Source organism: Lissotriton vulgaris, chromosome 11, assembly GCF_964263255.1.
Source record: "Lissotriton vulgaris chromosome 11, aLisVul1.2, whole genome shotgun sequence".
NCBI classification, from domain to species: domain Eukaryota; kingdom Metazoa; phylum Chordata; class Amphibia; order Caudata; family Salamandridae; genus Lissotriton; species Lissotriton vulgaris.
The window spans coordinates 712,143,478-712,165,284 of record NC_141699.1 but is presented as its reverse complement, the minus strand read 5'-3'; the positions used below and the strand labels follow the sequence as shown (position 1 = coordinate 712,165,284).

General features: G+C 41.3%; 1 protein-coding gene across 1 annotated transcript in view; it reads right to left on the bottom strand.

The window, feature by feature from the left end:
- Positions 1-21,807, bottom strand: part of PLEKHB2 (pleckstrin homology domain containing B2) — a 158,671-nt gene that overhangs the window by 95,308 nt on the left and 41,556 nt on the right. Inside the window, exon 3 of the mRNA XM_086942526.1 lies at positions 4,083-4,235. Coding sequence (XP_086798652.1) covers positions 4,083-4,235 — 153 coding nt within the window. The remainder of the gene's footprint in view (positions 1-4,082; positions 4,236-21,807) is intronic.

Here is a 21,807-nt window from a genome sequence, read left to right as displayed (position 1 = left end):
GAACTTTTTATAACAAATTCTGTTTTCAGAGAGTTCAGCTGCAACATGTTCAATCTATATCACACTTTCAAGCAGTTTAAGACAGAAAAGTCAAATCCTTGAAGTGAAAACCTGCCAAGACAGAAAATTCAAGTCTTTGAAGTGAAAACACGCCAAGACGGAAGAGTCAAATCCTTGAAGTGAAAACCTGCCAAATGCATACAACCAACAGAAAATCATTTATAGTTTAAAACATTATCCTCAGCACCTTAAACTGAGCAAGGGACTCTCTACTGGCACCCAGCCAATGCACCCTAGATAAAACAGAATTCTATTGATGAAGGACATAGGGGGCATTTCTAGCACATCACCAAACAAGAGCCGTGTCGCAAGCAAGTCCAAACCTAATAAAGGTAAGGAGTGCAGAAGAGAAGCGGCAGATCATCCTTGACAGATTATTAAGGCAGAACAGTTCAGTTTTCGCAATGGTTTACACTCGAGGTCCAGCTTTAGCTGTCCACACGGGGACTCATGTATTCACATAATCCATTTAATAATTTCCAGGCACAAGGAAACTATGATGCTTGGAAAGCTTAATGCTACCCACTAACAACATAACCTCAGATGTGTAGTCAAGAATGTTTTATTGTTGTTACAGTAAATTGTTGTAAATATACTGTCTTTTTTGGGCACCAACATACAGATCCAAAATTACAAAGACATTACAGTAAACACAGCACAACAGTATATGAACAAATGCCTTGCAGTCCATGCATGGTTGTGATGGCGACCTGCACACAATAACACGGAACTAAAGCTATTGAAAGTGCTTCCCCGACTTATAAGCCTCATAAAGTAAGGAAATATGATGGCTCACAAAGGAGCTATTATATATAAGGGCAGTGGTAAGACCAAAAGCCTGTAGCAAAATGGCTCGATGGGGTGTGCTAGCTCAATAGCACAGCTAAATTCTATTTCTGTTCTTGACAGCACAAAATGGTAAATCCCAACTTAAGCAGTTCACATTGGGCCCCTCTCCTCTTCACCAAATAGCGCAATCATACACCCTTTTTTACCTCCTCTTCTCTTACGAAGGAGTAGCAGAAGTTGAATGCTGCAAGCAGAGTGCTCACATTCACTCCGGCGGTTTGTACCAGGAAAAAACCCACCGCAGAGAATGCAAGTGCCTTACATGCCACAGAAGCAAGCAACAGAATTCAGTTACAATAGGGCAAGTGGATTACAAACAAAGGAACTGTAGAAAGACACCTGTCATGTGGATTTTGTCTCATTAAGGAAAGAGATCTGCTAAGTATTATGCAATAGAGCATGTGCAACTGAATACATAAATGATTTGGAAATAAGTCCTTATGAGATTTCGCCCTGCAGCGTTCATGAAAAACTGCACTCAAAAGAATGGGGAAAATGCAGAATGGTATCAGCCACATGGTACTCTTCTCTATGATGCTGAGAATGAAAAGATGATGTCTGTCCCTTAATTGCTTCTCTTTAATAAATTGCATATGGCCAGATGTACCAAGGATTTTAGCGTTTGTAAACCCTCTGCCTTGGTAAACAAGGTGTGAACACTAAAATCGATTTTCCTATATACTAAACACATTTAGCGATTCAGAAAAGTGTTTCTGAATCGCTAAATGCGTTTAGAAATGGAAATAAATTTGGTATATGAAAGGGATGTGATTTAGGCATACCTTCCAAATGCCAAATTGGTATGCTATGTATCAATGTTTTGCTACCAGAATCCGAGGTGGTAACCTATTCGCAAAAGGGAAGGGGTCCCTTTGAGACCCCTTCCTCTTTGTGAATGTAAAAATACATTTGTTTAAGAGCAGGCAATGGTCCACGAGACCACTGCTTCCTCCTATATAAACCAAAAAATACATGAACTTTTCTTTTTAAACACATCCTATTTCCCTTTAAGGAAAACGGTTTGCATTAAAAAAAATATCTTTATTTAAAAGCAATCACAGATATGGTGGCCTGCTGACCACACCAGGACACCTTTTCAATGATGGCAGCAAATCGTAGTGATTTGCAATTGGAGACCTACTCCATAAATATTCATGATGTATGTCTACTTGAGACCTACTATGATTCATTATTTTGCAAACCAACCTATTAGAAGATAGGTCGGTTCGCAAAATAATACACTGGTCGCAAAAATACAGGCTGCAAATTGTGATCAGTATTTTGCAACAAGTGTTTAGTACTGGCCCACAGTTAATGAAAACGGATGAGAAAACACTAGCAACTTGTAATAACCTACACCTTGTCACACGTTCAAATCTCTGAAATCAAAAACCACTCGCGGTAGCCAGTGAAAGTCCCTCTGTGTTGGGACATATAATATCCATGTCCATTTTTATCTTGAAATAAGATGTGGCAATATGTTCTGGAGATGTTGGGGTAAATTACAGCATACTGTGGCAAGTAGAGCCAAGTGTTTTGCAGTATTGAGTGCACTACCTCGCACTGTTTTCACTATGATTTTTTATATGCAATTTATGGAAATACTTTTTGATGACCTGTAGTTGAAAACTATATACATTGCTATTGACTCCTAGGTCTGCTTGCCGTACGCTGAATATGTAGCTTAAGACAGAGAGTTTGAAAGAAGTGGTACCTTGGAAAGGAGCAATTTGTGCTTTAAAGAAATACTTCTGATTTAGACTGGATTTTGAGAAAGCTCTGCCATGAGGTATTTTTTGTTTTCTCTTGGAGGTTTTAGGTTTAGGACTAATTATGGCAGAGGCTTGAGGAGTACAGAGGCTATATAGGTGCAGTGTGGAATCCCATAACCACACAGAGTTTGGTCAGTTGGGTGTTCAACAAGATTTCCACAACAGCCATGATTGGCTGTGTAGGTGCCAGACTGAACTTAGATCTCACATCTTATTGAAAAAGATCTGGCTCTCATAAACGCTTTAAGGCAAGGAACCTGCTGTGGTTTACGTCTTTTTGTTAAATAATAATAGGTATTTTTTACAATGCACCCCAAGAAATTAATTGATACTCTTTTCTACTGCCCTGTCAATGTATTTTTGTCTATGTTGCTGTGGTGGTTATTTTTTTCCCAACTTACTTTGATGCTGGATCAGCAGATCCCATTTGTAAAAAAAACAAATATGTAATAAAAATCACAACTGTGGTATGTCTAGGAGGCAACACCAGCAGACAAAGTGTAATGGTGAGAATGTTTGTGAGCACTGGGGTACTACATATCCCATTACTTTTACAGTTTCAAAAGAAGACGGTTACTACAAATCCCATCCTCAATCTCTTACATGTGCTCCAATTTTCAGCCTTCTCAGTAACTGCAAATGGAGCAGAATGTGGAATCAATGAATGTAGAAAGTTGGGATTCCATGGTGAATATTTTGCCACAGACTCTCCTTATATCTTGCGTTTTGTGTGAAATCAGTTTAAAAACATCAGCAAGGGGCTGGGTGGTGTACTGGGCAATGCCCAGATTATTTCCCATTTCCTTTTGCAGTGCACATTTTTTCCATAGTTTTTATTTTAAAGGCTATAAAACTTAATTTGCAATTATACTATGTAAAAAAAAAGCAGAATTCATTGGTTGAAATGGACTTGAAATTAATTGCAGAAAACATACATAATTGTGACTATTTCTTCGGGCTAACAAATTGCAAACACACTAAAAATCACTTTTAAACTGCAATTTTTTCTGAAGTTCAACAGAATTTTCTATTTTTGGTAAACACGCTGGTTATGAACTCCAAAAAGATCCTTAAAGCCTGTAGAGAAATTTTCCACACGTGTATCTATTGTACACTGGTTAAAGAAAAAGAAGGGACCACGCTGTCGTCACAGAGTTATACGTTTTACTGCCAAAAGTGAAGCACACCAAAGGGCACGTAGCATTGTATTGCTTCAGTGAACCCGACTTCCTCAGTGGTACTACCTAAGGATTTATTTTTCTACTATTCAAGGAAAACAGCAAGTTATGTCTAGGGAATCTAGGCTCACTACAATGTTGAAAACTTAACCCAACCTGGCAACACCAATCAATATGATGACAGAATGGGGTACAGTAAAAGTAGTGTCATGTTGTATTATACCTCTGCACTCGTTGCCCACTCGGATGTTAATGCAGTCTACGCGCATGTGGATTTTGTCCTCCATTTCTCGCCGGTACTGGTCATCATAGAAGGCCAAATTCCCATCCGACCAAAGGTCAAACCAGTTCTTCTTCCAGCGGCGTAAAATAGTGCCTGAGAGGAAAAAAAATAATGTCTTCATTAAGCATACGCCTTTAACAGAATCTAGCAAATTTATCCTTAATGCTCCGCCGATCTTTTTATGCATTTCACTTTTTGTTCAACGACCTGCATGTGTTCTGCTGTGTTTTTGTCCAGCTTGGTGCTATTTCCATGACGAAAGACAAAAATGACATTGCTTAATCCCTTTTGGGGCAAAGCATTTCACCATCTCTTTGTTAAGGTCTTTTTAACATTTTGGTATGTATGCATTTGAACGTCAATAGAGACGCTTTACATCATATTTTCAAAATAAAATACCAATGTTTAGTTTTAAAATTTCGTTAGGAAGTCATTATAGGTAGTGCTGGTAGTCCTGAGTATCCAACTCAGAGATAAAGGGCAAAACAGGGATTGGAACTGAAATAGCATTAAGCATCAAGAGCATGCAAGTGTTGAGGACAACTTTATCTTGGAAATACTAAACACAGATGATGACTGCAGCTTGTCTATTCATCTGGCTGAGATAAGTACCTACAAAAGGTAAGGGACTCAATACATTCGAGCCAAAGGTAAAAGAAACAAAGAAAATCAGGGGTGTTTCAACTTGACGGGATGTAGATAATATGATCTTTAACTGCTTTCTTTTTTATCTCAAAAATCTTTAAGATTTGTACAAATAAAATAATATTAAAACACAACAAAGTTTAAACGCTGGGTCCACCTCATACATAATAAAACATAAACTGCAGATACAGAAGATCTACTGACAAAGTAGAAATATGATGGGTTGAGGACGGTAAACAGAATAAAGAATATCACCACAAGTCGAGTGGTTCATAGTGGATCTTGCGCGTAAGAGAAAACTGAAACACAGACGGAAGAAATAGGGAAATAAAGAGAAGAGAAATAAAAATACAAAAAAGACACCACATTACAGCTATGAGAAACATTGGGTTTAGGAGTTTCTGCAGACAATGGATCAAAAAATATTTTTAAACAAAGCCACAGGGCTTGAACCTGCGACTGCTGACCAGCAAGAGTCTATCCTCCTCATGCCTGTGTCTTGATAAACTCTGCTATATATATTCGGGACCCTATGGATGATAATCGGAGAACCTATTGGCATCCATAGCGTCCTTTTTCCTGTGGACACCTAGAACATCACTTGTTTGGTGTTTTGCTTTGGGGGTGTCCCTAGAAAAAAGTGGATTCCAAGGGATTTTCCACCAATCAAGAGCTAGTTTGGCCCGTTGAAGCCCCTCACTGCAGAGCATGGGTAACAAAAAAGAGTTTTTACTTATCTGAGTTGGGCGAAGTTGAAAGCCTTTTGTCCCCCACAGGACATTGTCAATAATAAAAGGGAGATTTTCTTTCTATCCACTGTGTGATATTATAGGCCACAAAGAGCAGCAAGTGCTGCTTTGCCGAGCAGTATTTCCTGATAACTGATAACTCTGTAATGATTCCCATCCAGGGGTACGAAGTGTAAAGTTATGTAATGGAGATATTCACAATGTCTACCAATGTGGGCTAATGGTGGATGCACCTGAACTACAATAAGGCCATGGTTACAATTTGCGTGTCCGTGCACACTTCAAATATTCAGAATTTAATACTAGACACTACTTTATATTTGTTCAGCCCAACAATTCACACATATTGTATTATTCTCCTGCTGTTCTTTCACCGGCAATTCAAGTTAGCATTCCAATCTTGAACCACCGTCAACGCAGGACACACCACTATTATGTCTACAGCACTGATCTGCATGTCTTATTCTAGAACACCAATGTATTCTAAATTCGAATTTAGGTTTATTTTATTTAACATATTTGGTATTCAATATGTGGGTGTTTATAACATATTGCCCAGAAGAGTTAGGACAAAAGACTGGAATGTGAGGGCACCATGGATCAGGGTATGGACCTTTAATATCTTTAGCTACTCCTCTCACGGACTATGTTGGAGAGGTAATTTGAAATCATAAGGCTTGTACTCAATTTAGGACTAAAGGCTTCCTCTTACTTTAGTAACCTTTCTAGTATCTAAAAGGCTTGCTAGCATCAATTGCTCTAGAAATAATGTTATTCTCCTGCAATGATGAAATGTAAAACTTCCTAGCACTTGAAATTCCCACTTCCACTAAGACACAGAGGCGAGAAATGAGCATGAACTTGCTTCACTGCAAGGGCAGCAGCCCAAAAGTAAGATCAACGAGACAACCATGTTCCCCATGAATCTAAGGGAAAGAAACTATACAAACTCCATAGCCACGTGACTGTGTCAGCCAGTCTTTCATGGAAGTCCCCTGCACTCATTCTTTCCTCCTGTGTCTTTCAGAGGTAAAACACCTGTTCAGAAGAACAGGGGATGTTCATCTTCCTGCCAATTTGCCACTCAAAACATCTTCTCATCACCTCATACAAGAATACAAAGCCATCCCATTACACCAAACTGGACACTCAATGCGCTACGAGCGAAATGTTCATTAAAGAATAATCTGAAACACTACATTACATTACAGAAACAATAGCTACACACTCCTGAAACAGAATGTGTTGGAAGTACCATTACAGTAAGTCAGGCGAGTGTGATAATCCTTCCCTCTGTCTCCTTCACCCTCAAGTGTTTGTTTACTGGTCTGTGAAATGAAAGAAGTGGAACCCCCCAAAGGTTTCTTTTACTGACATGGTTACTTACTCAGGCTCAAATGTTCCCATTCATTAAATGTGACTCTTATTTTGGAAATCTCATAGGTTTATGATGTGGTACCTACAGACCAGTTTTTAATGACAAGTTCTGAAGGTTTATGTTGTACAGCAATTCTCTTTCTTTACAGGTTAGGAGAAAAGGTTTGAAACAAGTAAATCTAAAGGCAGTGGGAAATCGGAGTCAACCCCATAGCCTTCAGTCAAACAATCAGGTGCTGGGGTTTAGTTCAGAGATTTTAGAATGCATTTGCTTCTAGATGCAGCCCTCTATAGACTTTAGATACTCATTGTCTTCCCACCATGGCATATATTTTCTAGGCATTTGTGTTTAGTTATTTATTTTGTGGGTGCGCCCCTCCCATTAGCGTGGTCTGATCATTATGCTATTCCTTTTTTTTTTTTAAACTAAGGGGTACTATATCAGGAACCTCTCACGTTGCTAATTGGAAAGCGATCGATAAGCGAAATCTTAACCTGGTCACCAATGAAGAGGTCGCCACTGCTCTGGCTGATTTCCAGCACCTGGAACACCTAAGTGCTGACTCAGATGCTGATAACCTCTCTAAGAAGATTTTAGCAGTGATGGACACTCTCTCCCCCATAAAACCCCACTACTCGGCCAGAAAGAAGCCTTCTGCACCCTGGTTCTCCGACCGTTTGCGTAAGATGACAAGAGTGCAGAAGGAAGGAAAGACTCTGGCGGAGGGATCTGGCTTCCCGGGGTAGAGAGTTACACAAGCAATCCCATCAGGCATATAGAGCAGCTATCATTGAAGAAAAAGGAAGCTACTACTCAAAGATATCAGAGAGCCTGACGTCAGCCAAGGAGCTTTTTAACATCTTTAACTCCCTTGTTGCGCCCACGGTCTCGGATTCGGTGGAGCCATCTCAGGCGCTCTGTGATAGACTGGCCTCCTTTTTCTGCTCTGATATCTGACATTTATGCTCAGTTGGAGGTCCTAAATGCTAATCAGGTACCCGGTGGCTTACCGGAAATCTATCCTTGTGATAGCCCGAGAAATATGGCATCGGCAAGTCTCTCTGCTTTTCCAACGCTTACTCCAGAAACAGTTGAGAATTTACTTGATGGAGTTAAGTCTGGGTCGCCTCTGGATCCTTGTCCCCTTAAGGTCTTGAAAACAGTTAAGGTGGCGCTGATCCCGCATTTCACCACGGTTCTGAATCTAGCCATCTCACAGGGCCAGAATCCTCTAAGTTGGAAAGCGGCAGTGGTTAGGGCTCTTTAAAAAAAGCCCTCGCTAGACCCGTGAAATTTTAAAAATTTCCATCCCATCTCCCTTCTGCCGGTCCCAGCGAAAATCTTAGAATCCGACCTGAACTCTCATTTGAGTGCTTATTTGAGGGAACATCAGATTTTGGATGGCTCGCAACATGGCTTCAGAAGGTCTCATAGCACGGAGACTGCCCTAACTGCAGTTTTGGATAATAAACGAGTTCAGATGGATAAAGGTTATACCACTCTCTTGACCTTACTTGACCTCACTGCAGCATTCGATACCCTGTCTCCCCAGAGACTGGTGGAGCATCTCAGGGAGATAGGGGTCGGGGGCTTGGCTTTGGATCTTCTGGCTTCCTTCCTGGAAGAGCGGTGCCCAAATAGTCAAATTGGGAAGCTTCTACTCGGAGTCTATCCCCCTTGTCTGGGTTGTGCCTCAGGGCTCCTCCCTGAGCCCCACTTTATTTAATATCTATGTGGCCCCGCTGGCAGGGGTGGTTAAGTCATTCGGGTTGGAAGTTCGGTCTTATGCGGATGACACCCTAATTATGGTGTCAATCATGCAAACGCTACGGACTCCGCACAGAAGTTTAAGAACTGCATGTTAGCAGTCTCGTCGTGGATGGTACAAATCTATCTTAAATTGAATGGCAAGAAGACGGAAGTTCTGCTTTTTGGAGACAGGCCTAATATCTGATCTAGGGAGTGGTGGCCTGCCTCCCTAGGCGCCTTTTTCCCATGGGAGACCAACTCCGGTCTCCCATGGGAAAAATCTGGGAGTGGTGGTGGATGACTCTTTATCTAAGAAGCTGCAGGTTTCTAGGACAGTTGCCACCTACTTTGGGCTTATCCAGATCATAAGGAAAATCTCTCAGTTCCTTTCACTTGAAGCACGCAAAAGAGTGGTGGTTGCATTAATACTGTCCAGATTGGACTATTGCAACGCCCTCTATTTAGGCATCGACAAAGGCCAGCTGCGCTGCCTGCAGTTGGTGCAAAACGCCGCAGCCAGGCTGGTGATGACCTTCCCAAATATCATTCAGTCTCATCTTCCCTTGGGTCGTTGCACTGGCTCCCGGTGGATGGCAGAATTGTGTTTAAAACCCTCTGCCTCACTCATAACGCATACTATCGCCTAGGTCCTTCGGGCATAAAGACCATTTTTCAACAGTATGTGCCCTCTAGGAACCTGAGGTCAGCAAAAAAGAACCTCCTTGTTGTTCCTAGGGTCAAAAAGATGAGATGGGGCGGGAGGGCCTTTTTTCATTTGCGGCTGCGAATGTTTGGAACTCTCTCCCGGACTTTCTCTCGGGGCAACGAGTACACTCAACCTTTCGTAAAGCCCTGAAGACATGGTTGTTCCCTGAGAGTCAGGTTTGAGTCGGAATCGGTTCTGCCTGTATGTTGATCGGTGCTAGCGCCTTGATGCCTTTGGGTTAAGTCCACACTCTAAAAGTCTCATATTCATTCATTCATTCATTCATTATCCCTATTTTATGCATCTCATAATTGGCCATTACCTAGTTTATGTACTTCTAATTTGCTATTTCTATCACTTCCTTAATCCCCTTCATCTCAGTCATACTTATGTCATGCCGCCTTATTCGCTGCACTTCAATGAATGCCCCAGTTCAGGCCATATGTTTATCTCATATGTTTATCTCAGGTAACCACACGGTTAGTTTGAGTTGGCTACACATTGCTCCCGTGGTAACATACAATTAGGGAAAATATGTGACCCTTCTCTCGGTTGTGGTTGAGACAGTCTCTGCGTTGCCTCACCAACTTCGCAGTACACCTTCCTTTTGATGTCCATGTTTCAGCATCTTTTCTATCCACAAACACAATCTCGGTTGCAGTATGTGACATACGGATTTTGGTGAACCTTGTTTCTTACTTATTTACCTGCTTAACTGAAACAGAGGCTTAGAAGTTATGTTTTTTGTGAAACTGCGTCTGCTTTGCATTTTCCTGACATACATGAATCCAGTGTTGTACACTTCTCAAGGGGGTGTTCCCCGCAAAAGACAATCCGCAACAATCAAGGATAACTGGTTATATAAAAGACTGTGTGTATTCCCCATCATCTGACGTTTACAGGACACAATATATTCCTTATTAATCAAGTCTGTCACTGGACTTAAAGGATAAATCCTTTTTCTTTTGACGATCAGAGTTGAGACTTTGATTCCTAGACTGGCAAGTAAGTCAATGAGAGTGAAAGATGCAAGGTTGAGATCAGCGGCAGATATCTGCATGAAACTTCTCACATTTACCAAATTTATGAAAATTATTAGGATTAGGGACATTCAGGATAGTTTTTGAAATGACTGAAGAACCGAGTCCTCGAGTGCTCAGCCTGTTGCAGTGTGAAATTTGACAACTGCAAAACAAAGGCATGTTGAGAGAATCTATTCAGAGGATAATTCTGCCAGCGTACGGTATACTTTGCTAGTCATGTAACACTAATCTTTGAGCAAGTATCTTCCAAATATAGACATCTAAAGTCTTAAAGCCGATGCTTTTGAAATAACAAAATTTAAAAAACATCATGCAGATAAAGTTCACAATATAAATCTAGCAGAGGCCAAGATTTATTATCGAGGACTAATAGCCGTGACAGCCTTGATGAAAACATAGGCCCATAATGCAGCTTAGGGAGTGAGTGGGTTCCACCTCACTAAAGAGGAAGCAGTTAAAATGGAGCATCTTTAAAAGGACTTTTGTATTGTCAAATAAAACAGGACCACAATGTCACAACTTTGTGAAAAAGGCAGAGGCTAATAGAGGTGGGAGCAGGTACAAAACAGTATGAATACAGTCATTTTAATAACATTACACTAACCCATAACTCCTATTTGAAGTCTGTCCCATTTGTGCATACATTTTATAAAATGTATTTATTGCTCATTTCCATTAATGCATTGTCATATTGTCATTACACATGCAGTTTTAAGTGTTTCAAGTATCTAAGGGACCCATGGTTTCCGTAGGTAGTCATGGGATTGTTGTATTTATAACAGGAGTTCACCATTAAGGACAATAAGTAGTGGTTCACATTCCAACATAAGAAAAAAACTTCAGAAACATTTAACTGTTCCTGGTCCAGTGAGAGTGTACTCTATACTGCGACTGAGTCAAGTGTGCTATGTTCGTGCTACATTTCCTTTTTCGCTTCCTGCTGCTTTTTTTTGTGTATTTTGGTTAGCCATGATTCAGGATGAGGGTGAACAGCAACGGATTAGGTCGCCGAACTCCAACAATCAACCGTATGATCTGATGCACTTCTCCAGTCTGCAATATAGATTCTGTGATGTCATTAGTGTGAGACAGAGGTCCATTCGCAATTAGAGAATGATAAGGAATCCTTATTTGTGAATCACAATTCTTAAATAACAAACCATAAGGAATTGCTATTTAAGTCAAAGGCCAAACTGTACATACAATTTTGCTATCTCTTAGTACCGATTTGGTACTAATCAGTATTAAGAAATCGCAAAATGAATAATCTCTACATCAGGCCATTTGACCCGTGAATCTCCCTGCAGGGCTGTGGTCGGAGATAAAGCCCCATCTAACAGGCAGCTGTCTTTAGGTTGTGTGGCGTTCCGGTCGCCCTCTCTAGATCTGAAGTGACCTCCCGCCAGACCTTGACGATTGTAATGCACATCCATATCATGTGGATAAAGTCTGCATCAATTGTATAACAGAAGGGACAGGCTTTGTCTGTTGTCATAAAGATGGTGTATAACCTGTGAGGTGTGAGTTACATAGTGTGTAGATAACTAAATTGTGTGTAACAAAAGTTAGAATTTCTGAAGACCTTGCATTTATGGGCTAGTATATGAGTCCACTCCTTGTCTCTCAGTTTCCCTCCTATCACAGCCTCCTCATATGTTCTTGGCGTCGCCAGAGGGTTAGCGGCCATTGCCTGGAGTTATTTGTACAACCACGATATGAGTTTACGACCAGTGCCAAAGGTCAGCAGGAAAAGTAGCACGCCACGAGTTTTGGGTTTGGTATGGCTATCCTCTCATAATGCTGGAAGGGAGCCCGCGAGGGCTCCATAAGCCAAGAACTGTGATTCCAGGAGTCCGTCCTCATCTATCAGAGAACGCAGCTCTTGTAGCTGCCCCATCAATGTAGGAGTCACCCACCTTGTTCATTCCTGCTGCAGTTCACTCCCGCATTCACTGGGCAGTGAGGTAACCTCCTCTTTCCATTGGGAGGCCCACCAGGGGGATTGCAGACATGAGGTGTGGGGCAGCACCCATGGCCAACGCTGACAGTCAGATTAGTGGGTTTGGGGTCCCACAGTTTATCTCCCAGAATTTGGGCTATTTGGGCTATTAGGGCACCCTCCCAATGTCTGCTGCCTAGCTGTCTTAGCTCAGCCACCCAAACCAATCCAATGGCTATCCATTGTAGCTGGGCATGCAGGTAGTACAGTTCAAAATCAGGAGTAAGGCAGGGCAGGAAAACTTATGTCTTCTCCGTCCCATATCAGATCCTGTGGTTGTAGGAAAATAGGTCATTAGCTGTGGGGCCTGCACAGGTAATGGGTCTGCACTTGCCCACCACTGGAAATTAAACACCCGATTTTAGCGCTTGACTCTCATCGGGTAACCAGCCAAGTGCCCCTTACCCTTTCTGCGTCAAAGCGGCCTTATCTTAAAAGACGGACACTGGCGGTAAACAGGCGTGTTCCATTTTACCATGAGTTTACAGTGGAGGAGTCAAAGGTTATGAGGGTCTCCCACAGTAAAAGGTCAAAAACCAGGTGATCAAAAAGCAAAATAATTCAGGCAGACAAAATGGTCAGAATCACCTTCTCACATAAAAAAAACTAGATTGGAACTGCACCACCATTTAGAGTCCATAAACAATTGTTATCCATAGATTATTCGGAAATTGGATTCGAAGAAGAGAGTCGCTGCTAATGCAATTTGTATGGTGTTTTTTCTTCTTTATTATTCAATTTGTATTAAACCATCTGCCAATGCGTTTCGTCCTCTTAACACAGGACTTCTTCAGGGCAAAATCAATTCAAGGCAAAACCCAATTCCTTAGGTTATGGCCTAATGGCAAGAATTATCTTGGGACCAAATTGCCGCCTGGCTTCTTTACCGAATATCACACTGAGCATCCAAGTCACGCTGGAACAAACTATTCGCCGCTATCCCATACAAGGATAAATTCTAAATGCCAGGTATATATGGTATGATAGCCATGGATCGATGATGGAAGTCCAAGTTCAATTAAGTACTAGCGCATGATGATGGAGATTATCCACCCAGAATAATGTGCTATCAGCAAGGTGCAGAACGGCGTGACACGACCTCCACTGTAAATACGGAGTAGGGCACTGCAGGCTGGCCAGGGAAACCCTATGTCTTCCCTGTCCCACATCAGATCCTGTAGTTTTAGTAAAATGAGCCTGTGTGGCCTGCACAGGTAATGGATCTGCACTTGTCCACCACTGGAAACTAAACACCCCATTGTGGCCCTTGGCTCTCATAGGGTAACCAGCCAAGTGCCCCTTACCCGTGCTGCGTCACAGCGGCCTTATCTTAAAAGGCGGACACTGGCGGTAAACAGGCGGGGTCCATTTTACCATGAGTTTACCGTGGAGGAGTCACAGGTTATAAGGGTCTCCCAAAGTAAAAGGTAAAAAAACAGGTGATCAAAAGCAAAAAATTAAGGCAGACAAGATGGTTAGAACCACCTACTCACAGTAGTAGCAAATGTTCTGCCTTAAACCATGTCCACAGATTCCAAACAGGGAGAATAGCAAAATGGTAAATCATGCGTGGGAGAATCACTATTTTGGAAAGGATATTTTTGTCTTTATTAGCAACTGAGGAGTGCGCCAAAAGTTCACACTGCCTCTGAATGCTCTTAGGAACCCTCCAGCCTTCTTTAATTCTCTCTTGACACTCAGAAATGATGTCCTTCTATGCTGCACTGCCAAAGTATAGTCTGAGAAAATTGCCATCTGGAGTTCTGCATCTGTAGCAGTTCGCAGGTGTGTCCCTGCTGTAAAATCAGGTTGCGGTCTCAGTAGTGGAGCAGGCGGACGTCCATCGGGGGGAGGGAAGGAGTGTCTGGCTGGCACTCTGTGGGCTCGCTCCTGGGCAAAATAATTCAGAGAGCCCGTGTAGCCCAACTTTGGTGGATAGCCGTGTTTCCGGATAGCTGATCAAGTCAGTAACCTCTGCCCCCTACGGCAGATCTACTAATCTAATATTATTTCTCCTGATCCAGCCCGCTGCATCCTCAGCTCTCTTATCAAGTAGGTCCACCCTCGCATCAGTCTCCATCTGGTGCCGTAACGTCAGGACCGCAGGACATATTTCCTCTAATATCTTGTCATGTCATTTGACCCTGTCCAACAGCTTTCTGTGGTTGTCCCAGAGTAGTCTGAGATCTATGAAGATTTTCTCTATTGTAGTTTCCAGACTCCCTTTGTGGTGGCAATTGCTGGCAAGATGTCATCTAGTTTAGAGCCCAGCAGTGCTCGTAGCTATCCAGACTCTCTGCTTTTCATGGATACAGTATCGGGGTCTTTCTCCTTTAGGGTGGAGGTATTGTCTTCATCCTGGTCCCACTGCACTCCCCTCCAAGGCTCCACCCTGTAACAGACAGGGGCATGGAGGGCCACCCAGGCCTCTGGCAGTGGCATGAGTAGGCCGCGAGCTGTTGCACCACTCCAGCCTAAGGCTCCCAACCACCCACTCCGTTGTGAGTCCGGGATTTAGCAACTGCTGTGGCTCAGCATGCTGGCACCAGTTGTTGGCCACAACAGAGCCCCCATAAGCAGGATTAATGACAATTGCGGTTGATGGGCTCGGTAGCCTGCTAAGGTGCTGCCATCACCGTGCGTGGTTGGCCCTTTCCTATTTGAGCACACGAGTGATAGAAGCTGTGAGAAGTGTTTCGTAAATGTAAACAGCTTTTCAAAGTGAGTAAAAAGTTTCACTCTCACATATTTAGTTGAAGAGACAAAGAAAGTCAGTGCCTGCAATCCTTGAAGTGAAACAAATCGGAGTCTTCCCCTTGATTGAGGAAATAGCCAGAGAGGAGATCAAAGCGTTGAGTCTCAGCTACAATAGATGGTATAATTGTGTGGGTTTACTATTTACAGCATACGTGACAGCCAGTCAAATTGCAGCATTTGGCAGACAGATAGGCAACAGAGTTAGTGAACTAGTCACAAAGGAGAAGATATATAAGAGCATAATTCTTGAAATAAAATGTTAAATAATTCCAGACATAAGATGCTTACTTTATGTCATGAGCACGGAACCATCGAGTGCTCGATCCAGGAATAAATGTATGTTAAACATTGTCTTTTTCTACCTTCGCATGCGGGGATGCAATCCTGTGTTGCTGTATTGGAGGTCTTGAAACCGGAAGCAGTTGTGGCACGGGAGAGGGACTACAAGTCCCAAAAACCTTGCTGAACCGACGTACAGCGTGGGAGCTACAAGCTAACCTTCCTACACCCCTGTGATGCTAAGTGGACACGATTAAGGGTAGGTTCTAAAAAGGGCAAGAGGAACTATTCACAAATGAACGGAGGGTTAGCTTAGTTTATATCCGGTTATTACATGGTTGTTCATTTATCTGTTCTACCACAGCAGAACAAAAAAGGAATTACGTGTGGGCAACACTGAAACTCCACACTCAATGTGGAAAATCTCTGGCTTCACAGTTGTTTCTTTACAGGTATAAGTGGTTTCATGACCTGGTCCATCTGTGTACAACGGCATACTCCTAGTATGTGGCAGGAAGGATTATTAGTGTGTATAATTTCTTTGTGTCATTTCAGGTCTCCTTCCCCGCAGTTCCCTTCCTAACCTTCCCTCACTTGATCATCCCACTGACCTGTGCTATCACAGCAATTCAGGCTTGGGACTATCAAGAGGTGTACCATTCTGAGCATCAAACCGATCCTGAGGATTTTCCAGTCTGACACTTTCAAAATAATTCAAGATTTTTGTTATGCTCCCAAGAGGCTTTATTTCTGGGGCAGTCAGGGCTATTAGCAATACTTTTGCTGTGCAAGTTCAGAGGCTGATATGACTCCTTCATTAGTCATCTGTAATAAGACTTGGGAATATTGGAACAAAGTCCTTAGTGAAGCAAGTATTCTGCCTGTATTACTCTCTGTACAGCTCCTAAACGGATATTGTTTGGATTTTCACCCAATATTTGCTGCAATATTATATGTGATGACTGGAATGGCAAGATCATGTATTGCAAGAGTATGGCTTGAGAATGACTCTCCCAAGATGCTTCAGTTATGGTCTCAATTTGCCATTATCCATGAGATGAAAATGGTGATAATATAAAATAACCTGGAACATAGTCATTAGCTGAGAATTTGGAATCCGATCATTGCATAGATGTGGACATGGTTACCCTTAATTTTCGAGGATATATTAATGATGGCGTGCACTTGCTTTTTCAATACTTTAGGACATTAGAATCCATTGTTGCACATGTTTGCCAAAATTTTAAAATACAGATAATGCGGTCAAAAAATTATTAATTTGTTTTAACATGAATACTGTAATTGTAATGCGGGATGATTTTATTATAATGTATTTTAATGGAATGTGTATTTCTATAATATTGCATGCTTTTATGACTCTTGGCAGTCGAATAAAGTACTTTTGACTGGCTGATATTGATTCTCTTATGATTATTTATTAATTTTGTATAACCTCTTCAGAGAAAAAGAAACAGAGATATTGCTTCCTAGAAGAATCTATCTCACTTTTTTTTCACCACACAATGTGGCATAGGAGCCCAAAGAACTCAGAAAGGCTAAGATTTAGCTAAACGTAATGGCTTGCTGGATGATTTAAACTAAAATTAAACACGATTGAGAGGTTGTTTGTTTGATTACACCACTGATTACACTGGAATAAGTTAGTTTTAAGAAACAAGACTGGGGATATGTTTTATGAATATTGGAGGGATATTTTTGGATCTTTAAAATTGAGAATCTAATTTTGAAAGGCTTTCTTGCTTTACATCAGGTGCGATCAAGGTATATACGGTTGAATATTTGTTATCTAGAGAATACTGCAAACTCAGTGTGTATTTTATGTTAACAATGGATTCTTCAAGTATTTTTTCTTGAACCACCTCTTTCCTTTACATCTAATACAAAGTATTTTAAAAAGAAGGCTTGTATGTTGTCGAATTAATTGAAGGGTTATGTGATGCCAGGTAGCAAACTCATATACACCTCTGAATACCAGTGAATAAAGTTGGCATCAGGAATCTTAGTCTGTGAGAAAGTTAAGCAGTGCATGCCAGATGTTGTCATCTCAAAGAATTCTCCCAACTCAAGGTAGGAGTTAGCCTCTTGACAGTGAGACACCAGGACAAGACTGACTTCGGTCTATGAAATTTGAGCACAATGTTGGCTAAATACCACTTAACTGGTCAATCAAAATGTTTAGGTACAGGATGTGTGATCCAGTAGACATCCACTACTCCCATTGAATAACATTATTCTCTGTACTCTTACAGCAATGCCAAGAGGCAAAGGAGTTCACAAAAGACAAAAGGGAGAGTACCTTCTAGTCACTCTGTAGGACATAAAAGTAAATATCACTTATATTAGATCAAAAGATTGTAGCTTAATTACTAATATCAGACAAAAATTCTACATTACGTTTAGATTGGTCCTGTCATACTGCCCAGGACAATTCAATAGATATCATTGGGTTGATCGTGAAGATTATTTGACTGGACTTTAATCAGGTGGAAATAACTTCATGCTCCCCTTGAGAAATCTTAACTCTGCAAAGGAGAGGTTTAAAAGGTCATATTTTGGAATGTTGCAATGACCCTTTTCATAAAATGAATGACAAAATGCACGTGTTAGCAATGCTACAGCAGTGTTTGGTGGCTACAGCAGTGTTTGGTGGCTCTTCTGGTTAGGACCTTTCACTGAACATATGGGGGGGAACAATGGAACAACTTTTTACGCCCTAAATAAGGCTGCCACTTCAAATAAAAAATACCTTTCAACAAATGATTTTACCTTGACTGATACAGGTCGATGACACTTGAGTCAATCTCCCCCCGCCTTGGAAATTCCACCACTTATTACAAACACAACTGAGACCACTGTTACACATCTTTGGGGGAAGAACATGTCCCTACAGTTACTGTTCTCTTCGACCATGAAGAGGTATACTAATTTCCTATCCCACCTTTCCGAAAAAGGATAGGGACGTTAGTTTGTTTTCATAAAAACTATTTGAAACTGACAGACTGTTTGTGGGTACTGAAGATGGCAACCATTTTTCCAAATAGACTTTTACCACAGAAATTCCCTGTTGCAATGCTTTCTTCCATCAAAATCTGCACACATCATCATAACTTTGAATATCCCACTTTAAAGAGCATATAACAGTATCTTGATGGAGGTGAAATAAATTATCTCTGCTCGGAAATCTATTGGAAACCTAGAAAACAATTAAGTCCCTTGATTTACCACTTGTAGATCTTCAAATCCACTGAAACGCTATATCCCCTAATCCTACATCCTCACAAGAAAATGGGTACATTCTTGGGGTAGCTCAGGTAACAGCGGTTTTGCAGAGCTGGGGAGGATGGAGAAGCTTCACCCCTGACTGTTTCTCTCATGTTCTGATTGACTTTCAGAGGAGAAATAATTGCATTATTCTTGTAAATGAAAAAGATAATGCTCTTCTTTTCGCAGACATGGGAATTGCATTTTGGGTAGCACTACCAGAAAACTCAAAGCATCTCAACTAAAATAATTGCTTGTGCAATATTGTTTGGGGCAGCATGTCTAAGGAAGTTATGGGATACACTTAACTTGTTTAGCATGGAAGCTCAAGCTCCAAATTGCCCGGCTGGTCAGTGCAAACCCTGACCAGTGTTGAGATTACTAAACCCTAGACTGCAGCTTGCCCGCAGCAGATGTACCTATAGATTTAGCATTGCTAGTGGCCACTTTGCTCAGCAGTAACGCTCTCACTAGAGGTATCCTTGCCCATTTATGCCATGACGTTTTTTTGTGAACGCACATATAGTGAATCACTCACCTGCTCACTGACAAACTCGCCAAGTTGCTTGTTTACTCTCCCTCAGTTTAAAAATGCTCATGACGAAGCAGAGAGTCAACTAAAGAACAGATACAATCAATAAAATGGAATAATGTCTTTTAATGTTCTTAGTTCAACTGCCACTCTCTTATCAGAAGGTAATTAAAACCCTCTTGCAGGGATCCTTCATTATCTCCAGTAGACTGCATCTGTACAGGGTGAGCTTGGCATCCACAAAAAGGTATCTTCTGCCAGTGGATTCTTGCACTGATTCCTCAGAGCGGACCAGGTTAAGTTCAAAATCTGATGTTTTACTTATCACTGCCTGCCTCATGAAGCTATTCTCATCTGTACTCTAACATCCGTTCTGACACTGTTTCACTGGATTTCGCAGTAAGGATTAACTGCCAGATTCATCAAAGACCCGTTTTGCGAGTCTTTAATAGCGATTCATAAGGAATCGCTATTACAGACTCGCAAAACGGGATTCATGTAGGAATCGCAAAATAAAATGCGATTCCTACACATTCCTTATTTGCGATTAGCAAATTGCTAATCGCAAATAAGGAATAACTCCCCATTCATTCCTACAGGCCTAAAGGCCCATAGGAATGAATGGGGAGTTATTCCTTATTTGCGATTAGCAATTTGCTAATCGCAAATAAGGATGCGATTTCAAGGGTGCTAGGGGTGTCCAAAGGACACCCTGTAGCACCGCTGAAATGTAATCTACATTAGTTTTGCGCATTTTTCTAAGTTTTCGCTGTTTACCATGAGGTTTGACCTCGCGGTAAATAGGGCCCGAAATTGCGAATTCGTTAATTGGTTAATGAATTGCATTTAAGGAATCTCAAATAGAGATTCCTTAAATGTAATTCCTCTCAATTTAGCGAAATCGCATTTACCGATTTTTGCATTTGGGATGATGAATCCCAAATGCAAATATTGCGCTCGCAAAGGGCCAGATTCTCAGAATCTGGCCCTTTGCAAGCGCAATAAGCTTCATGAACCTGGCTGTAAGCCTTTTTAAACATTTTAAGATTCAATCTTAAAACTATAGTCACTCATTCTAAGCCATCTGACCAACCTAGTAGAATTTCCTGCCCCTAAATATAAAACTCTGTTCCTCCCTGGTAGATTTTAGGAAAATAGTGAAAACGTTGTCGTTTTGTTAGGCGGTTTTATGATCAGTTCCAAGAGGTCACTGGAAATAGTGGGCACTATACAAATATTATTAATCACCCAATCAATCAATCAATCACCAGCCCAGGATTGGAAGCTGGAAAGAGCATGAATAAGCAAAGAAATCCCAGAAGAGCTCAGCAACAGTCTTTGACATGTCCATACAGCTATAAGACCTCTACCACTGACTAGAGCAGCCAAGCTAGGGGCAAAGTGCTCAAAAGGTTGCAATGGCTGATGGGATCTAATATCCATCTACACATTTATAGACTTTTGGAGTCTCATCCCCTGGGTGTTACAACACATTAAGGATTTATTTTCGGGGGCTGCATAAAAGAGTAGCTTACGATTGATACCAATATTTAGTCAAGAGAGCACAGAGAAGAAGAAACACTTGCTAGAGGCAAGGTAGGTGAGGCCCCTCTCCAGGTGCAAAGCAAGGAGCAATGTGGTCTCTTATGAGGAAAATAGATTTAGCAATGGTCTATTGTTGCAAGTTCACTATGGGGGTCTTTTTCAAAGTTAGAGAATAATACACTAGAAAATGTTCATTGAAGTTTACACAAATTTGCATTTTTTCAATAGCACAGAGTTGGATAAAAGTGCTGCATGTCTAATATGTGGACATATCCATACCAATCCAATTCTGCTATAGAAGCCCAGATATTGAGGTGCTCTGAAAAGGTGTAATTGATGAATGAATGCCATGTACGGTAGCACTTTAGAACTACAACTGCTACTGGTGCTATTCTCAAAATTGTGGAGATTCAGTCATATGAGGCAAGATTAAGGCAGATCGCTATGAAATTTATTAGGCCATCTATACAATGTGAGAACATGAGTGCAGGACTTGGACTATTGCAATGAGACTATAGACGTCCTGCCCACGTCGCATGCAATGATTAATGATGGGAATATCAAGAATATCTTTAGAGTTAAAAACAGTTTGACGTGAAACTCACTATTTAGTCCACTGCAGGCAGAGATAAGGTCCCCGCGGTTACAGATATTTGACCTATATGCAAATTCTATAGCACTGATAACAAAGTTCAATATGGTATGGATGGCAATGACCCCTGCTGTGATGACAGTGACTTCTTGGTTTATTGAATGATTGCTACGGAAGTGTAAACACTATCCTTTTGATATATAACTTGCCACCACTTCAAGATCTGCGGTTGTAATAACTGCTTTGTTATAAAAATTATTCTGAACAAAAAAAAGACACTTAAAGTCTATATAAGTGGTATGTACAATGTTCGCTTTCCAAGGCAGAAGCAATGACAAGACCTTTGAGGCCCATAAACACACAGACAGATAAGTATTTTCCAGTCATGGAACCCTGAGTAGGCAGTTGC